This window comes from Coregonus clupeaformis, chromosome 15, assembly GCF_020615455.1.
Source record: "Coregonus clupeaformis isolate EN_2021a chromosome 15, ASM2061545v1, whole genome shotgun sequence".
NCBI lineage: Eukaryota > Metazoa > Chordata > Actinopteri > Salmoniformes > Salmonidae > Coregonus > Coregonus clupeaformis.
In genome coordinates this window covers 13,160,872-13,178,498 of record NC_059206.1, presented here as the reverse complement: position 1 = coordinate 13,178,498, position 17,627 = coordinate 13,160,872, and the positions used below count along the sequence as shown (strand labels likewise).

Below are 17,627 nucleotides of genomic sequence, written 5' to 3'. Positions count from 1 at the left end.
AATAGAGATCAGAATTTACCCACCTATCACAGAAAAATGTAGGGAGCATTGCTTTATTCCCCTAGAACAGAGATCAGCAATTACACACCTATCACAGAAAAATGTAGGGAGCATTGCTTTATTCCCCCAGAACAGAGATCAGCATTTACCCACCTATCACAGAAAAATGCAGGGAGCATTGCTTTATTCCCCCAGAACAGAGATCAGCATTGACCCACCTATCACAGAAAAATTTAGGGAGCATTGCTTTATTCCCCCAGAACAGAGATCAGCATTTACCCACCTATCACAGAAAAATGTAGGGAGCATTGCTTTATTCCCCCAGAACAGAGATCAGCATTTACCCACCTATCACAGAAAAATGTAGGGAGCATTGCTTTATTCCCCCACAATAGAGATCAGAATTTACCCACCTATCACAGAAAAATGTAGGGAGCATTGCTTTATTCCCCTAGAACAGAGATCAGCAATTACACACCTATCACAGAAAAATGTAGGGAGCATTGCTTTATTCCCCCAGAACAGAGATCAGCATTTACCCACCTATCACAGAAAAATGCAGGGAGCATTGCTTTATTCCCCCAGAACAGAGATCAGCATTGACCCACCTATCACAGAAAAATGTAGGGAGCATTGCTTTATTCCCCAGAACAGAGATCAGCATTTACCCACCTATCACAGAAAAATGTAGGGAGCATTGCTTTATTCCCCCAGAACAGAGATCAGCATTTACCCACCTATCACAGAAAAATGTAGGGAGCATTGCTTCATTCCCCTAGAACAAAGATCAGCATTTACCCACCTATCACAGACAAATGTAGGGAGCATTGCTTTATTCCCCTAGAACAGAGATCAGCATTTACCCACCTATCACAGAAAAATGTAGGGAGCATTGCTTTATTCCCCTAGAACAGAGATCAGCATTTACCCACCTATCACAGACAAATGTAGGGAGCATTGCTTTATTCCCCTAGAACAGAGATCAGCATTTACCCACCTATCACAGAAAAATGTAGGGAGCATTGCTTTATTCCCCTAGAACAGAGATCAGCATTTACCCACCTATCACAGAAAAATGTAGGGATCATTGCTTTATTCCCCCAGAACAGAGATCAGCATTTACCCACCTATCACAGAAAAATGTAGGGAGCATTGCTTTATTCCCCTAGAACAGAGATCAGCATTTACCCACCTATCACAGACAAATTTAGGGATTATTGCTTTATTCCCCTAGAACAGAGATCAGCATTTACCCACCTATCACAGAAAAATGTAGGGAGCATTGCTTTATTCCCCTAGAACAGAGATCAGCATTTACCCACCTATCACAGAAAAATGTAGGGAGCATTGCTTTATTCCCCCACAATAGAGATCAGAATTTACCCACCTATCACAGAAAAATGTAGGGAGCATTGCTTTATTCCCCTAGAACAGAGATCAGCAATTACACACCTATCACAGAAAATGTAGGGAGCATTGCTTTATTCCCCCAGAACAGAGATCAGCATTTACCCACCTATCACAGAAAAATGTAGGGAGCATTGCTTTATTCCCCCAGAACAGAGATCAGCATTTACCCACCTATCACAGAAAAATGTAGGGAGCATTGCTTTATTCCCCCAGAACAGAGATCAGCATTTACCCACCTATCACAGAAAAATGTAGGGAGCATTGCTTTATTCCCCCAGAACAGAGATCAGCATTTACCCACCTATCACAGAAAAATGTAGGGAGCATTGCTTCATTCCCCTAGAACAAAGATCAGCATTTACCCACCTATCACAGACAAATGTAGGGAGCATTGCTTTATTCCCCTAGAACAGAGATCAGCATTTACCCACCTATCACAGAAAAATGTAGGGAGCATTGCTTTATTCCCCTAGAACAGAGATCAGCATTTACCCACCTATCACAGACAAATGTAGGGAGCATTGCTTTATTCCCCTAGAACAGAGATCAGCATTTACCCACCTATCACAGAAAAATGTAGGGAGCATTGCTTTATTCCCCTAGAACAGAGATCAGCATTTACCCACCTATCACAGAAAAATGTAGGGAGCATTGCTTTATTCCCCCACAATAGAGATCAGAATTTACCCACCTATCACAGAAAATGTAGGGAGCATTGCTTTATTCCCCTAGAACAGAGATCAGCAATTACACACCTATCACAGAAAAATGTAGGGAGCATTGCTTTATTCCCCCAGAACAGAGATCAGCATTTACCCACCTATCACAGAAAAATGCAGGGAGCATTGCTTTATTCCCCAGAACAGAGATCAGCAATGACCCACCTATCACAGAAAAATTTAGGGAGCATTGCTTTATTCCCCCAGAACAGAGATCAGCATTTACCCACCTATCACAGAAAAATGTAGGGAGCATTGCTTTATTCCCCCAGAACAGAGATCAGCATTTACCCACCTATCACAGAAAAATGTAGGGAGCATTGCTTCATTCCCCTAGAACAAAGATCAGCATTTACCCACCTATCACAGACAAATGTAGGGAGCATTGCTTTATTCCCCTAGAACAGAGATCAGCATTTACCCACCTATCACAGAAAAATGTAGGGAGCATTGCTTTATTCCCCTAGAACAGAGATCAGCATTTACCCACCTATCACAGACAAATGTAGGGAGCATTGCTTTATTCCCCTAGAACAGAGATCAGCATTTACCCACCTATCACAGAAAAATGTAGGGAGCATTGCTTTATTCCCCTAGAACAGAGATCAGCATTTACCCACCTATCACAGAAAAATGTAGGGATCATTGCTTTATTCCCCCAGAACAGAGATCAGCATTTACCCACCTATCACAGAAAAATGTAGGGAGCATTGCTTTATTCCCCTAGAACAGAGATCAGCATTTACCCACCTATCACAGACAAATGTAGGGATTATTGCTTTATTCCCCTAGAACAGAGATCAGCATTTACCCACCTATCACAGAAAAATGTAGGGAGCATTGCTTTATTCCCCTAGAACAGAGATCAGCATTTACCCACCTATCACAGAAAAATGTAGGGAGCATTGCTTTATTCCCCCACAATAGAGATCAGAATTTACCCACCTATCACAGAAAAATGTAGGGAGCATTGCTTTATTCCCCTAGAACAGAGATCAGCAATTACACACCTATCACAGAAAAATGTAGGGAGCATTGCTTTATTCCCCCAGAACAGAGATCAGCATTTACCCACCTATCACAGAAAAATGTAGGGAGCAATGCTTTATTCCCCCAGAACAGAGATCAGCATTTACCCACCTATCACAGAAAAATGTAGGGAGAATTGCTTTATTCCCCCAGAACAGAGATCAGCATTTACCCACCTATCACAGAAAAATGTAGGGAGCATTGCTTTATTCCCCAGAACAGAGATCAGCATTTACCCACCTATCACAGAAAAATGTAGGGAGCATTGCTTCATTCCCCTAGAACAAAGATCAGCATTTACCCACCTATCACAGACAAATGTAGGGAGCATTGCTTTATTCCCCTAGAACAGAGATCAGCATTTACCCACCTATCACAGAAAAATGTAGGGAGCATTGCTTTATTCCCCTAGAACAGAGATCAGCATTTACCCACCTATCACAGACAAATGTAGGGAGCATTGCTTTATTCCCCTAGAACAGAGATCAGCATTTACCCACCTATCACAGAAAATGTAGGGAGCATTGCTTTATTCCCTAGAACAGAGATCAGCATTTACCCACCTATCACAGAAAAATGTAGGGAGCATTGCTTTATTCCCCCACAATAGAGATCAGAATTTACCCACCTATCACAGAAAAATGTAGGGAGCATTGCTTTATTCCCCTAGAACAGAGATCAGCAATTACACACCTATCACAGAAAAATATAGGGAGCATTGCTTTATTCCCCCAGAACAGAGATCAGCATTTACCCTCTGTGACGTCACGAGAGGCTACACAGCTTTCAGCGGGATTGCTCAAGTAGTGCAAGGAGACAAGGTTCAAACAAAACAAGGATTTTATTATAGGTCTTGGGAAATTAACGAAAATATAACAAAATTCTGTTCTCTTGTGGCTCTTTAAGGGTTAACAGTTCAGGGATGTCTCTTCCACATCCAAAATCATAATTCTCACTCGCTCAGATAACTTTTCCCCAGCCTTACTGTAGTCCACGTTGCAGCTAGTGGCCAACCCAGCAAAAAGTCCTTCCAAATGTCTCTCACGTATTTCCACAGGTGCATATATCCAAAGGTGAGTATTTCCCAAAGGTAAGTATCTCCAACTCCTTATATTCCTCATGGAAGTGGACGTGCAGCACTCTTGTTCTCCAGAGAGCCCAGGTTGGAGACTGTGTCTCTTCCCTTCCCCAACCTTCAGCTCATCAGCTCCTCATTTGTTTCAGCTGCGTGGGAAGATTGGCCATAGAGGGGTGGAGTTCCCGACCATACCAGCAGATGGAGCCATAGCTGTCTGGGTTTGCAGCCACCTCAGGGGGATGTAACGTCCCTCCAGGACACAGCCTCTCGTGACATCACACATCCCCTCCTCGGGACCGACGTCCTCGCCGGGTAAAGGCAGCGAAGAAGGCATCACGCCGGGAGAGGGCGTCCGCATTGCCGTGGTGCTTGCCAGACTGCTCTCTCTTCAACTCCTCCAACTCTAGGACCAGGGACTCAGCCTCCTGTTGTCTCTCCTTGAGTTTCTTACTGAACGCATCAGCCTTGGTTTTAGCAGAGTTTAGCTTCTGTTGAGCAGCTTTCAGTTCCTTCTCTCTCTCTGCCTCCGCATTCTTCATCTTGTTCTCCAACACCTTGTACTTCTCCTCTGCCTTCTTCTGGACCTCCTTACTCCTGCGCAGGGTCTCCTCACACTCCTCGATGGTCCTGCGCAGCCTCTCCAGCTCCTCCTGTTGCTTAGGGAAGGAGCTCTGTTGGAGTTTAGTCTGGAGGATATCTAACTCTTCTGTCTTCATGTCTAACTGTTGCTTTAACAAACGATACCTCTCAGCGGTCCCCTTCAGACCAGACAGTTCTTTGTCCAGATTCTGTAGCTCCGTCTCTGTGTCGGTCTGGGCACCTGCCATCCCTATCAGAGCCCGGGCGGGGAGTGAGTAACTCGGAGGATTGCACCGGAGCCTTCCCAGGATGAGTCTTGCCTCTCCGTTTCCGAGGTACTCGGGTTATCCTCTCCTGAGACTCTCTCCAGAGTGGGTAAAAGGCTGGGCAGTCTCGTCCAATTAGGACAGGGACGGGGAGGGGAATCAACCACCCCGCCGTCGTGTGTATGGTTCCCCGTGTGCTGGTCATTGTAAGTTCAGTAATGGGGTATTCTCTGGTGTCCCCATGGACACAGGAAACTGGGATGACTTTCCCCGGGGTCAGACACGTTGGGCCCACCAAATCCTTACGCACCAGGGTGGCCCGGCTACCAGAATCCAGTAAGGCCTCCACATCATGGTGATTCACAGTTACCGGGCAGGTGGGGGTCGATCTGGGCCGCCATCTACGACTCCCAAGAGCGAGGCAAAACGGTGTGTGGGTGCTGAGCTGGAGGACTCGCAGTGGGCATAGGTTCATCGGCTGGTTTCCCACACTGCCAGGAGATATGTCCCATCTCCCCACACCGGTAACACTGTCGAGTTTCCCCCTCCTGGTGTACTCTTCTTGGACCCGCCTGGTTTCTGGCTCCCCCTGGAGCCGGGATAAGTCCTGACGTGGCTGGGTTCGAGACCTTGGGGTCCTTTGGACGGGTTCTTCCCATTTGTGGTGGGGCCGCCCTCCTGGGGTCTTTTCGGGAAGCATTCAGCATCTCCGCTGTGGCCTGGTACTTTTCCACAGCTTCCACGGTCAGATCAGCCGTGGTCAAGGCCTGTTGACTGATGAACCGTTTTGCCTCATAAGGCAGGGCGCGTGAGGTAACGATCCACCACAACGGCCTCCACCACCGCCGCTGCTGTATTCCTCTGCGGATCCAGCCATTTCCTTGCGATTCGGACAAGTTCATGCATCTGCGCCCGAGGAGGTTGGTCTGGTTGGAAGGTCCAACTGTGAAAGCGCTGGGCCATACCAAACTTTGTGAGTCCATATCTGCTGAGGATCTCAGACTTCAGGGCATCATAGTCAGTAACCTGGTCAGGGCCCAGGTCCCGGACAGCATTCAGCGATTCCCGGTTAGAAAGGGGGGCTAACAGACCAACCCACTGTTGCTTGGGCCAGGCTTCCCTAGTGGCCGTGGCCTCAAATGCATGCAGGTATGCCTCAATGTCATCGGTAGCTCCCATCTTAGATATAAAGTCACTTGCCTTTATTGGGCGGGTATTTTGGACCACCCTCTGTCTCTGCAACTGCAATTCCTCTGCCTTCAGAAGGTTGGCTTTCTTTTGCTCCTCCAAGAGAGCCACGTACTTTGCATCTGGGCTTGCTGGCCAGCAACAAGGGGCTTTCAATATGTCCTCCATTTCAGTCGGCGGGGAGCCTACGGCCAACTTGGAAAACTGGGTGATCAAACCTTCGGTATCCTCCTCTGACATGCACTATTAACGCTTGAGCGTGCCTGTATTCTCCACCATCTGTGACGTCACGAGAGGCTACACAGCTTTCAGCGGGATTGCTCAAGTAGTGCAAGGAGACAAGGTTCAAACAAAACAAGGATTTTATTATAGGTCTTGGGAAATTAACGAAAAATATAACAAAATTCTGTTCTCTTGTGGCTCTTTAAGGGTTAACAGTTCAGGGATGTCTCTTCCACATCCAAAATCATAATTCTCACTCGCTCAGATAACTTTTCCCCAGCCTTACTGTAGTCCACGTTGCAGCTAGTGGCCAACCCAGCAAAAAGTCCTTCCAAATGTCTCTCACGTATTTCCACAGGTGCATATATCCAAAGGTGAGTATTTCCCAAAGGTAAGTATCTCCAACTCCTTATATTCCTCATGGAAGTGGACGTGCAGCACTCTTTGTTCTCCAGAGAGCCCAGGTTGGAGACTGTGTCTCTTCCCTTCCCCAACCTTCAGCTCATCAGCTCCTCATTTGTTTCAGCTGCGTGGGAAGATTGGCCATAGAGGGGTGGAGTTCCCCGACCATACCAGCAGATGGAGCCATAGCTGTCTGGGTTTGCAGCCACCTCAGGGGATGTAACGTCCCTCCAGGACACAGCCTCTCGTGACATCACACCACCTATCACAGAAAAATGCAGGGAGCATTGCTTTATTCCCCCAGAACAGAGATCAGCATTGACCCACCTATCACAGAAAAATGTAGGGAGCATTGCTTTATTCCCCCAGAACAGAGATCAGCATTTACCCACCTATCACAGAAAAATGTAGGGAGCATTGCTTTATTCCCCAGAACAGAGATCAGCATTTACCCACCTATCACAGAAAAATGTAGGGACATTGCTTCATTCCCCTAGAACAAAGATCAGCATTTACCCACCTATCACAGACAAATGTAGGGAGCATTGCTTTATTCCCCTAGAACAGAGATCAGCATTTACCCACCTATCACAGAAAAATGTAGGGAGCATTGCTTTATTCCCTAGAACAGAGATCAGCATTTACCCACCTATCACAGAAAAATGTAGGGAGCATTGCTTTATTCCCCTAGAACAGAGATCAGCATTTACCCACCTATCACAGACAAATGTAGGGAGCATTGCTTTATTCCCCTAGAACAGAGATCAGCATTTACCCACCTATCACAGACAAATGTAGGGAGCATTGCTTTATTCCCCTAGAACAGAGATCAGCATTTACCCACCTATCACAGAAAAATGTAGGGATCATTGCTTTATTCCCCCAGAACAGAGATCAGCATTTACCCACCTATCACAGAAAAATGTAGGGAGCATTGCTTTATTCCCCTAGAACAGAGATCAGCATTTACCCACCTATCACAGAAAAATGTAGGGGAGCATTGCTTTATTCCCCACAATAGAGATCAGAATTTACCCACCTATCACAGAAAAATGTAGGGAGCATTGCTTTATTCCCTAGAACAGAGATCAGCAATTACACACCTATCACAGAAAAAGGTAGGGAGCATTGCTTATTCCCAGAACAGAGATCAGCATTTACCCACCTATCACAGAAAAATGTAGGGAGCATTGCTTTATTCCCCAGAACAGAGATCAGCATTTACCCACCTATCACAGAAAAATGTAGGGAGCATTGCTTTATTCCCCAGAACAGAGATCAGCATTTACCCACCTATCACAGAAAATGTAGGGAGCATTGCTTTATTCCCCCAGAACAGAGATCAGCATTTACCCACCTATCACAGAAAAAATGTAGGGAGGCATTGCTTCATTCCCTAGAACAAAGATCAGCATTTACCCACCTATCACAGACAAATGTAGGGAGCATTGCTTTATTCCCCTAGAACAGAGATCAGCATTTACCCACCTATCACAGAAAAATGTAGGGAGCATTGCTTTATTCCCCTAGAACAGAGATCAGCATTTACCCACCTATCACAGACAAATGTAGGGAGCATTGCTTTATTCCCCTAGAACAGAGATCAGCATTTACCCACCTATCACAGAAAAATGTAGGGAGCATTGCTTTATTCCCTAGAACAGAGATCAGCATTTACCCACCTATCACAGAAAAATGTAGGGAGCATTGCTTTATTCCCCCACAATAGAGATCAGAATTTACCGACCTATCACAGAAATATGTAGGAGCATTGCTTTATTCCCCTAGAACAGAGATCAGCAATTACACACCTATCACAGAAAAATGTAGGGAGCATTGCTTTATTCCCCAGAACAGAGATCAGCATTTACCCACCTATCACAGAAAAATGTAGGGAGCATTGCTTTATTCCCCTAGAACAGAGATCAGCATTTACCCACCTATCACAGAAAAATGTAGGGAGCATTGCTTTATTCCCCTAGAACAGAGATCAGCATTTACCCACCTATCACAGAAAAATGTAGGGAGCATTGCTTTATTCCCCCAGAACAGAGATCAGCATTTACCCACCTATCACAGAAAAATGTAGGGAGCATTGCTTTATTCCCCTAGAACAGAGATCAGCATTTACCCACCAATTTTTTTTATTTTTTTTTACCACTGACTGCATTGAATCTGGGTGATTGTATAGCTGAAAACAGACAGATATGATCATAATCATTCTAAATAATTGTACTTCCATTCAAGACTTGTTCCACAGGTCATCTCCAGTCTTTCAACAGGTCTGGTGTTCTTTATTAGTGTCCCTGTTTTCTGAGTATTTCTTTGTATTTACTCTTGTTTCGTATCTAGTCTGAATGGATGTAACCTCACAGAGATGAGTTGTAAAGTGTTGCCTTCAGCTCTCACCTCTTCACACCTGAGAGAGCTGGACCTGAGTGACAACAAGCTGCAGGATTCAGGAGTTAAGCTGCTCTCTGCTGGACTGGAGAGTCCACACTGTAAACTGGAGACACTGAGGTCAGTTTTGGGCCAATGGAGATATTTAAGCGTGATGATCTTTGTTTAAGGAATGTGCTTAAACGTTTTTTGGCTGATGACTGAGCATCGTCTTGTTTTAGGAAGCTATCATACTATGCTGTTGCCTTCCACTCACTGAAGATGGATAGAAGCTTTAGTAACACCCAACATCATGTTGCTAACATTTCTGTGTAGTAACACCGTAACTACTAACGTGATTCGTTAAAAAAATAAGAAAAGGAGTCTAATCATTGAAGCGCAGTCATAGCCTAATAATTTAGGAATGGTTTGATAATTGCATAGCAATGGAGTTGAATGTTTTAACTACACAAGTGGACTAAGAACAGTCCCTAATTCATCGTATGTGAATACAAAAATCTTCATTACGTTTACAATTATAATGCATGTTTCTAAAGTACAATGTGACAACATGAATATGTTACATAGTAGCTTATACAAAGTGTTACTAGGCAGATTACCAAACCTTTATATACCAGTGAGGAACATTCAGAGACTTGATACCAGATAGAATAAAACTATTTCCACAGGTTGTCATTCTGTGGAGTCACTAAGGAAGGCTGTGCTGCTTTGGCTTCAGCTCTGAGGTCAAACCCCTCCCACCTGAAAGAGCTGGACCTGAGCTACAATCACCCAGGAGACTCAGGAGTCAGACTGCTCTCTGCTGGACTGGAGGATCCCATGTACAAACTCCAAACTGTCAGGTAAGAATTGAATCTGTAAATCTGTAAAATAAAAGGATAAATACAAATATCACTTGTGATAGGGGGAACTTAGTCGGGGTCTCAACTTACTGTTGAGAGTTAGAACAGTAGGTATAATTTCGAAAATTGGTTGCAGCAACTATTGTGTTTTTGCTTACTTGTGTTTTTTTTTCAGTGTTCACCCTGAGGGAGAAGGCTGGTTGTTTAGAAGATGTGGGTTATTATGCAGTTTTTTTTGCACACATCATCAGAAACACCATTGTCTTACGTCAGATGGTGTCACTCCTACGGTACAATACCTCAACCAAGATACTAGACTAGCAAGTGTTGTGCTATCTGACATAAGATAATGGAAAAAAAACATTTAACGCAATACACCATTACAGCACCTATACGTAACTGTATCATGATGTTCTTGTCCTCGTCTCCCTCAGTGTACGGCTGTGACCTCACACTGAACCCAAACACAGCACACACATACCTCTCTCTGTCTGAGGAGAACAGGAAGGTGACACAGGTGAGAGAGAAGCAGCCGTATCCTGACCACCCAGAGAGATATGAAAATTGGCCCCAGGTGCTGTGTAGAGAGGGTCTGACTGGACGCTGTTACTGGGAGGTGGAGTGGAGTGGGGACTGGGCTCTTATAGCGGTGACCTATAGAAGATTCAACCAGACGGGAAGGGGGCGGCTTGGAGCCAGTCACAAGTCCTGGAGTCTGGACTGCTGTTGTAACAATTACTCTGCCTGGCACAGTAATAAAAACACTGAGATATCTGTTTCCTCCGCCTCCCACTCCAACAGAGTAGGAGTGTATCTGGACTGGCAGGCCGGCATTCTGTCCTTCTACAACGTCTCCTCTGACACACTGACCCACCTGCACTCATTCAATTCCACATTCACTGAGCCCCTCTACCCAGGGTTTGGGGTTAGGCTTGACTCTTCAGTGACCCTGTGTAATGTAGATACCAAAGAACTTCAAAGCAACTCAACCTAAACAGTGTCATGTTTTTTCCCACTGTAATCAATCCGACAGGCAGTCTGATGAGTAGTGTTGCGTTTTAATTCATCTCTGCTGTTGGACCTACAGTTTGTATGTATTATGGATCCCCATTAGTTCCTTACCAAGGCAGCAGCTACTCTTCCCGGGGTCCAGCAAAAGTAAGGCAGTTATACCTTTTTTTAAACATTACAATACATTTCACAACAGATTTCACAACATATTAAGTGTGTTCCCTCAGGCCCCTACTCTACTTCCACATATCCACAACACAAAATCCATGTGTACGTGTGTGTATAGTGCGTATGTTATCATGTGTGTGTGCATGTGTCTGTGCCTATGTTTGTGTTGCTTCACAGTTAGATGGTAGTGTTGTGTTTTAATTAATCTGTGCTGTTGGACATACAGTTTGATGGTAGTGTTGTACTTGTATGTCTTGCACTAGGACTCACACTTGTATTTTCTCACTAGCATTGATTTTGCTGATAGCTGCTTTATTGAGGAAAGTTTTTTTAAACTTGCAATTACTTTCATATTTGGTTATCTTATCTACCTTTGTTGAATGCACTGACTGTAAATCACACTGGTTAATAGTGTATGCTAAATGACTAAAATGTAAATGTGAAATGTAGTGGTGTGTTTTGCTGTTGAGCCTACAGACATTTAGATGAGTATGTTTTAATATATGATGAAAGTTGGATAAATTGCGGTGTGTTTAAATCTGTGCTGTTGGATGTAGGCCGAGTACTTGGACAAAATGAGTATTGTAACAGATATGGAGAATTTTCCAAATATGATTATGATAGAAGTATTTTTTGTAATGATCAGTGATATAAAAAAATAAATAATAATAAAGTAATTTTCAGCTGCTGGCGTGCATCTCTCTCATGTCACGCAAACCGTGTGAAGCCCTGTGCAATCTAAATAACTGAATGGGCTTAGGGTTGTGTTTCGCATTGCATCAACCGGTGGGTGATTTCCTGCCGGTTCACGCTGGGTTCATAGGTCAACGCTGTAGTAGTTACCCACCATCTGGCTCACGCAGCAACGCTGCTCTACAAGCAAACCATTTTTTTGGGCGGGAAAGAGGGGCCGAGCAGTGAGTGTTAGGCTAATTATAGCGAGATGCAAGACTTCGCTCTCACACAGTCACACACAGTATGTCACGCCCTGGCTCTGGGGACTCTTGTATGTTGAGCCAGGGTGTGAGTTTTCATTGTTTTTGTGTTCTAGTTTGGTATTTCTATGTTGGCCAGGGTGGTTCCCAATCAGAGACGGCTGTAGCTCGTTGTCTCTGATCGGGAGCCATACTTAGGTAGCCGTTTGGCATTGTTTTGGTGTGGTATCTTGTTCCGTTTGGTTTGTGTAACCGTAGGACTTCACGTTTCGTATCGTTTGTTGTTTTGTTCGTTGTGTTGTACATTCAATAAATATTATGTACGCATATCACGCTGCGCCTTGGCCCGCTTCTTCTCAGGACGATCGTGACACAGTACCTGCGCATGTGCACGGGTTCGCTTCACGCTGTTCACAAGATGGTAGCCAGGGCACCAAAACAGCGGAGAAGTTGAGCCTCATGCTTCAGCGCTCTTAGTTGTTACGGAAATTGACCCACAATGCTGTTTACTTTCTGCATCTACGCCATATCGCTGACTTTACCTTTAAAGTTATTAGTGTGAGCGACTCACAGTTAGTGCATTCATCTTAAGATAGCTAGGTGAGACAACCACATCTCAGTCATAGTAAGTCACTTTTTCCTCAATAAAATAGCTATCGGCAAAGTCAAAGCTACTAGGAAAAAAAAACTAAAGTGCGAGTGTTAGTTCACGAAAGGCAAGGGTGTTATTATTATTAATTCTTTCAATGAATAGAGATGACAAGATTACTTATTCTACATGACGTTGTGTCCTGTTGGCGTCACTCAACCGAGACTGCTCTCCTCTGTGTCACGGAGGCTCTCCGCACTGGGGGGGTTGGGGGGGGGGTGCTGTGGGAATATTTACGATACTCTTTGAAGAGGTAGGGTTTCAGACATTTTCGGAAGATGGGCAGGGACTCTGCTGTCCTAGCTTCAAGGGGAAGCCGGTTCCACCATTGGGGTGCCAGGACAGAGAAGAGCTGGGCTGAGCGAGAGCTGCCCTCCCTTAGGGGTGGGAGAGCTAAGAGACCAGAGGTGGCAGAAAGGAGTACTTGGGTTGGGGTGTAGGGTTTGAGCATAGGCTGAAGGTAGGGAGGACCAGTTCCTATTGCTGCTCTGTAGGCAAGTACCATGGTCTTCAGGGCCATAGACTGTTTTGCTAGCACAGACTGGAATATGTTCTGGGATTCATCTGATAACATTGACGAGTTTACCACATCAGTCACCAGCTTCATTAATTAAGTGCATTGTCGTCCCCACAGTGACCGTACGTACGTACATATCCCAACCAGAAGCCATGGATTACAGACAACATCCGCACTGAGCTAAATGCTAGAGCTGCCGCTTTCAAGGAGCGGGACACTAATCAGGACGATTATAAGAAATCCTGCTACGACCTCTGACGAGCCATCAAACAGGCAAAGCGTCAATACAGGACTAAGATCGAATCCTACTACGCCGGCTCTGACACTTGTCGGATGTTGCAGGGCTTGCAATCTATCACGGATTACAAAGGGAAACCCAGCAGCGAACTGCCCAGTGACGCAAGCCTACCAGATAAGCTAAATGCCTTATATGCTCGCTTCGAGGCAAGCAACACTTAACCATGCATGAGAGCATCAGCTGTTCCGGACGACTGAGTGATCTCGAGAGCTTCAAGTGTCCACATCAATAAGGAATTAACATGGTCCACATACACCAATGCCTCTTCCTGCTCAGGAGGCTGAAAAGATTTGGCATGAGCCCTCAGATCCTCAAAAAGTTCCACAGCTGCAGCATTGAGAGCATCTTCACTGGTTGCATCACCGCTTGGTAAGGCAACTGCTTGGCATCCGACTGCAAGGCGCTACAGAGGGCAGTGTGTACAGCCCAGTACATCACTGGGGCCGAGCTCCCTGCCATCCAGGACCTCTGTAACAGGCGGTGTCAGAGGAAGGCACCTAAACATTTTCAAAGACTCCAACTACCCAAGCCATAGACTGTTCTCTCCGCTATCGCACGGCAAGCGGTACCAGTGCACCAAGTCTGGAACCAACAGGACCCTGAACAGCTTCTACCCCCAAGCTATAACACTGCTAAACAAGACTGCTAAATAGCAAATTAAATGGCTACCCGGACTACCTACATTTACCCTTTTTCTCCTAACTCTCTTGCACTGACTCTATGCACACACACTGGACTCTACCCACACACTGGACTCTACCCACCCATACTTACACTGACATCCCAACACATAATTAACATGCACACACATGCATTATGATGCCACACACACACGCACACAGAGTTTTGTATTGCTATCCTTGTGGGGACCAAAAAATGGATTCCCATCCAAAATCCTATTTTCCCTAACCCCTAACCCCTAACCCTAAGCCTAAACTTAACCCTTAACCCTAACCTTAACTCTAAGCCTAACCTTAACCCCAAACCCTAAACTATACCTAACCCTAACTCCTAACCCTAAACCTAACTGTAACTCCTAACCCTAATTGTAACTCACACACTTACACACCCCCCCACACCACATACACTGCTGCTACTGTCTATTATCTATCCTGTTGTCTAGTCACTTTACCCCTACCTACAGTATACTGCTGCTACTGTCTATTATCTATCCTGTTGCCTAGTCACTTTACCCCTACCTACAGTATACTGCTGCTACTGTCTATTATCTATCCTGTTGTCTAGTCACTTTACCCCCTACCTACAGTATACTGCTGCTACTGTCTATTATCTATCCTGTTGTCTAGTCACTTTACCCCTACCTACAGTATACTGCTGCTACTGTCTATTATCTATCCTGTTGTCTAGTCACTTTACCCCTACCTACAGTATACTGCTGCTACTGTCTATTATCTACCCTGTTGCCTAGTCACTTTACCCCTACCTACAGTATACTGCTGCTACTGTCTATTATCTATCCTGTTGCCTAGTCACTTTACCCCTACCTACAGTATACTGCTGCTACTGTCTATTATCTATCCTGTTGCCTAGTCACTTTACCCCTACCTATATGTACCTAGCTACCTCAATTACCTCGTAGCCCTGCACATTGACTCGGTACTGGTACTCCTTGTATATAGCCATGTTATTTTTTACTCGTTAGTGTTATTCGTTAGTCACTGTGTATTTATTCCTCGTGTCACTATTTCTCTCTCAATTCAATTTCAATGTAAGGGCTTTATTGGTATGGAAAACATATGTTAACGTTGCCAAAGCAAGAGAAATAGATCATAAAAACGTAACAGTAAACATTACACTCACAGAATACATTTCAGATGTCATATTATGTCTATATAGAGTGTCGTAATGATGTGCATATAGTTAAAGTACAAAAGGGAAAATAAATAAACATAGGTTGTATTTACAATGGTGTTTGTTGTTCACTGGTTGCCCTTTTCTTGTGGCAAAAGGTCACAAATCTTGCTGCTGTGATTGCACACTGTGGTATTTCTCTCTCTCTCCCTCTCTCTATATATATATATATATGTACCAGTCAAAAGTTTAGACACACCTACTCATTCAAGTGTTTTTCTTAATTTTTTACTATTTTCTACATTGTAGAATAGTAGTGAAGACATCAAAACTATGAAATAACACATATGGAATTATGTAGTAACCCAAAAAGTTTTTTCAAATAGCCACCCTTTGCCTTGATGACAGCTTGTCACACTCTTGGCATTCTCTCAACCAACTTCACCTGGAATGCTTTTCCAACAGTCTTGAAGGAGTTCCCATATATGCTGAGCACTTGTTGGCTTCTTTTCCTTAACTCTGCGGTCCAACTCATCCCAAACCATCTCAATTGGGTTGAGGTCGGGGGATTGTGGAGGCCAGCTCATCTGATGCAGCACTCAATCACTCTCCTTCTTGGTAAAATAGCCCTTACACAGCCTGGAGGTGTGTTGGGTCATTGTCCTGTTGAAAAACAAATGATAGTCCCACTAAGCCTTTCCACTAGCCTCCCGAGTGGCGCAGTGGTCTAAGGCAGTGCAAGCTGTGCTACTAGAGATCCTGGTTCGAATCCAGGCTCTGTCGTAGCTGACCGGGAGACCCATGGGGCGGCGCACAATTGCCCAGGGTAAGGGAGGGAATGGCTGGCAGGGATGTAGCTCAGTTGCTAAAATGCTGCTAAAATGTTAAATGTTGGAACATTGCTGCAAGGACTTGCTTCCATTCAGCCACAAGAGCATTAGTGAGGTCGGACACTGATGTTGCTCGCAGTTGGCATTCCAATTCATCCCAAAGGTATTTGATGGGGTTGAGGTCAGGGCTCTGTACAGGCCAGTCAAGTTCTTCCACTCCGATCTCGACAAACCATTTCTGTATGGACCTCGCTTTGTGAACACAAACTGTCTGCAAAAAGATTAACACAACGATACTTATCTCTTGAGTCCAAGCAGACAAAACAGAAAGTTAGTTAGTCTTTAAACAATCCAAGTTGAACAATACATTTTCTTGAATCATGATCAAAATTGGAAGTAAAACTATCCAAAGATTCAGAATTATGGGCAATTAATTACTCTCCTTTTATGCATATTTCACCAAACAATTTCATACAAATCAAATATTATTCCTAAAAAAAGTATGTTACTAAATAGGCCTCAATCCACACGAAAGCAAAGCTCTAAAATGGAAGGTCACAATGTTGGAGAGGATGACTTAGGAGTAATCCAAAGTTACTTAGAAGTAACCCAACTTCATTCTCTGCATGTCCGCAATATAGTAAAAATTCATAAAAATGTGACAGTCCCCATTGCCTAAATATTTCCCTATATTACATTTTAGTAGACGCTCTTATCCAGAGCGACTTACAGTTAGTGAATACATATCTTTTTATACTGGCCCCCCGTGGGAATCGAACCCACAACCCTGGCGTTGCAAACGCCATGCTCTATCAACTGAGCTACATCCCTGCCGGCCATTCCCTCCCCTACCCTGGGCCAATTGTGCGCCGCCCATGAGTCTCCCGGTCGCGGCCGGCTGCGACAGAGCCTGGATTCGAACCAGGATCTCTAGTGGCACAGTTAGCACTGCGATGCAGTGCCTTAGACCATTGCGCCACTCAGGAGCTCTATATTGTACATTGTATGACACTGATGGGTGATTTAGAATTTTGTGCAGTAGTATTTACAGATTGCCGGAAATAGTGAACACAATTGCACACATTTCTCTTCTGATGAAAATATTCGGTGAACAAAACACTTAAAAGTGAATTTTGTATTCACTAATGATATATGTATTTGAAGTTTTGCAAAAGGTGGTCTAAGATATGCAAGTCAGGTACTAAGGCAAGAAAATAATCAGAAGTTCCAACTAGCTCAGTTGGTAGAGCATGGCGCTTGCAACGCCAGGGT

General features: G+C 44.5%; 1 protein-coding gene across 1 annotated transcript in view; it reads left to right on the top strand.

Moving 5' to 3' along the window:
- LOC121583102 (NACHT, LRR and PYD domains-containing protein 3-like) overlaps positions 1 to 11,368 on the top strand; it is a 41,664-nt gene extending 30,296 nt beyond the window's left edge. Inside the window, 2 exon segments of the mRNA XM_045225371.1 lie at positions 9,962 to 10,158; positions 10,522 to 11,368. Of these exon segments, the coding sequence (XP_045081306.1) occupies positions 9,962 to 10,158; positions 10,522 to 11,129 (805 nt within the window). The 3' untranslated portion in view covers positions 11,130 to 11,368.
- The last annotated feature ends 6,259 nt before the right edge of the window (positions 11,369 to 17,627 follow it).